This window comes from Austrofundulus limnaeus, unplaced genomic scaffold (genome assembly GCF_001266775.1).
Source record: "Austrofundulus limnaeus strain Quisiro unplaced genomic scaffold, Austrofundulus_limnaeus-1.0 Scaffold68, whole genome shotgun sequence".
NCBI classification, from domain to species: Eukaryota; Metazoa; Chordata; class Actinopteri; order Cyprinodontiformes; family Rivulidae; genus Austrofundulus; species Austrofundulus limnaeus.
In genome coordinates, this window is record NW_013952470.1 from 1151559 (window position 1) to 1153966 (window position 2408).

The 2408-nt window shown below is 36.0% G+C and overlaps 1 protein-coding gene across 6 annotated transcripts in view; it reads right to left on the minus strand.

Moving 5' to 3' along the window:
• The window catches only part of ano11 (anoctamin 11), a 20556-nt gene that overhangs the window by 2733 nt on the left and 15415 nt on the right, over nucleotides 1-2408 (minus strand). For all 6 annotated transcript variants that reach the window (XM_014010378.1, XM_014010375.1, XM_014010376.1 and 3 more), the window contains 3 exons: nucleotides 1840-2045; nucleotides 1617-1753; nucleotides 1326-1416 (listed from right to left, as the gene is read on the minus strand). In XM_014010378.1, coding sequence (XP_013865832.1) covers nucleotides 1326-1416; nucleotides 1617-1753; nucleotides 1840-2045 — 434 coding nt within the window. The remainder of the gene's footprint in view (nucleotides 1-1325; nucleotides 1417-1616; nucleotides 1754-1839; nucleotides 2046-2408) is intronic.

Genomic DNA, 2408 nt, shown 5'->3' on the forward strand with positions numbered 1-2408 from the left:
AAGGCAGCAGAAGGAAGAAAAAATCTTATATCTGTGCCTTTTTACATCAAAAGAAATTCAAACAATAAGGAAAAACAGAAAAAATTCATAAAAAATGAAATATCTTTCTCAGACAATTTTTAAGGATAAATTTTATGTCATTTCATATTTCTTCAACAGGCTGGATTTTACCATTCTCCTAAACCTATACATTGATCCTGCACTTTTAATATCATACTCCAGATTATTCCATAATTTAATAAAAATATACATATGTATACTGTATACATCAGAGGTGCCCAAAGTGGGGCCCGCGGGCCAAAATTGGCCCACCAAGCCATTTGATTTGGCCCACCAGTATTTTTTAATTGCCTGTCATCCTCTGTAGAAACTCTGTATTTCCATGTACAGTAATTACATCCAATGGTCCAATGACTAAATAAAGGACTGTAGCACAGATAGCTGACTTTGTCACTGAATTATATTAAGATCGTGAATAAAATACAAGAAACCAAAGAAGATATTTACATTAGATTTAAACACACATGTAGATTTGAAAACTTTATAAGACTACAAATACTCATATTTTATCAATATATGAAATGTCCCATGAGCCTTTGCTGACTGAGAGTGTACAGATTAAAAACACAAACAAACAAAACATGGGCCACTGCACTGGCTCTTGGTTTAATCATAAAAAGTAAAAGCACTTTACTTAAGAAGTATTAGCATTTCCTCTATTATATTATTGCATTTGGCCTGCAGCCTTTGGGTAGATTTTCATTTTGGCCCTCTGAGGGAATAATTTTGGGCACCCCTGGTGAATATAGACAAACATTTTTAAAATGACAGTTTTATTACATTTGGGTAAGTGTATAGCACTATCTGGCCCTCTGGTAGCATCAACAAAAAATTGTGGCCCTTCCATCATTTAAKTTGCCCATCCCTGATCTAGAATGATGTAAATATCTCTCTTGTTCTCCCACCACTTAATATTAGACAATAAGAGCTTATTGGAGTGAATTAATGGGTRAAATATACATTTCTACACCCATCAATGCAATATTCACTTGACCAGCTTTAATAAAGTAACTCAGAGTGAATGAGTCAGATAACTGGAACATGCCATCATGTGGGCAAAGGCCATCCCTTGAACGATTGCTATATTTGTCAAATAACCTGTATACAACATGAACATAACTAAATTCTTTTAAGGCTCTTGGTTTTGGTGTGCCACTGAAAATCCCAGGGTGGCACACCGAAACCAAAAGCCTTAAAAGAATTCCAGGCCACTCCTTTAGAAAGATTTCTGGAGGCGCCGCTGAAAGAAGAGCCTTGTTTCTTACCTCAAATGCAATAATAAAACCAAGTCTGACAGCCAGGAGTTCCCAGTAGAAAAGCGTGTAGTTTCCATAGTTGTCTCTGAATGCTTTGTATCTAAAAACGAATAAAATAGAGTTACTCCAAACTTTGGGAGCAGCAGAAACATCACAAACACTGCCCTCTATTGACAGCAAGAAGAATTCCCTCAGTGAAAATATGAACCAAAGTTTTTTTATGATTATTCTCAAACCCAACAAACTGGATTATATAAAAGAGTCCTTTGCTCTTTATTTAGGAAAACAGATTCAGCACACCTGCACATGGGGTAATCGGTGTAATTTTGTGGGGCGAAGGCCAAAGTGAAGTTGACGTATCCCTGGAGATCATTACCAAACTTGTACTGGTACAGCAAGCGAGGTAAAAAATCTGACGTGAAAGCTATGAGGAAAGCCTGACGAAAGACATTGTAAAAATAAATATTTTATCTGTTAGTAAGTTTTATAAAATAAAAGTTTGTAGAGTTGAGGATCTACGTACGTTGGCAATGACAGACAGGTGAGACAAAGCTTCCAGTATGTTGAACCAGACTCCGATGTTTTGCGCCCGCTCGGCCACCGGTCGACGGTACTCGCACACGAACTTATGGGCGTCCAGACGGATCTCCACCCAGTTGTTCAGGAGGGCGAAGAACGGCGCCAGAGGGAACGCTGCCACAAAAATTGTGATGAACCCAAACTGGAGCACTGTTGGGACAAGAGGGCTGTGTAATTTAAAGGGGCAATATTTCTCAGGCATATATTTAAATTCTATACCATAATAAGGGACTAGAATTTTTTGTAAAACCTAAAATTCAAACAAATTTAAAGGACAGATGAACTTCAGTCAAAGGAATAAGATTATGGAATCATCTGGATAATGATTGTAAAAATGATGGCTCAGTTAATTTGTTTAAGAGAATGACAAAAGTTAAATTGTTAAAGAAATACGAAACTGTATAATTTGTATTTGTAAGAGTTACTGTTTCAGGAGTTGAATCTTTTGTTTAGTTTTATTATTTGATAACTATTGTTTGAAATTAACATTATTTTTTATATAAAATATATAAG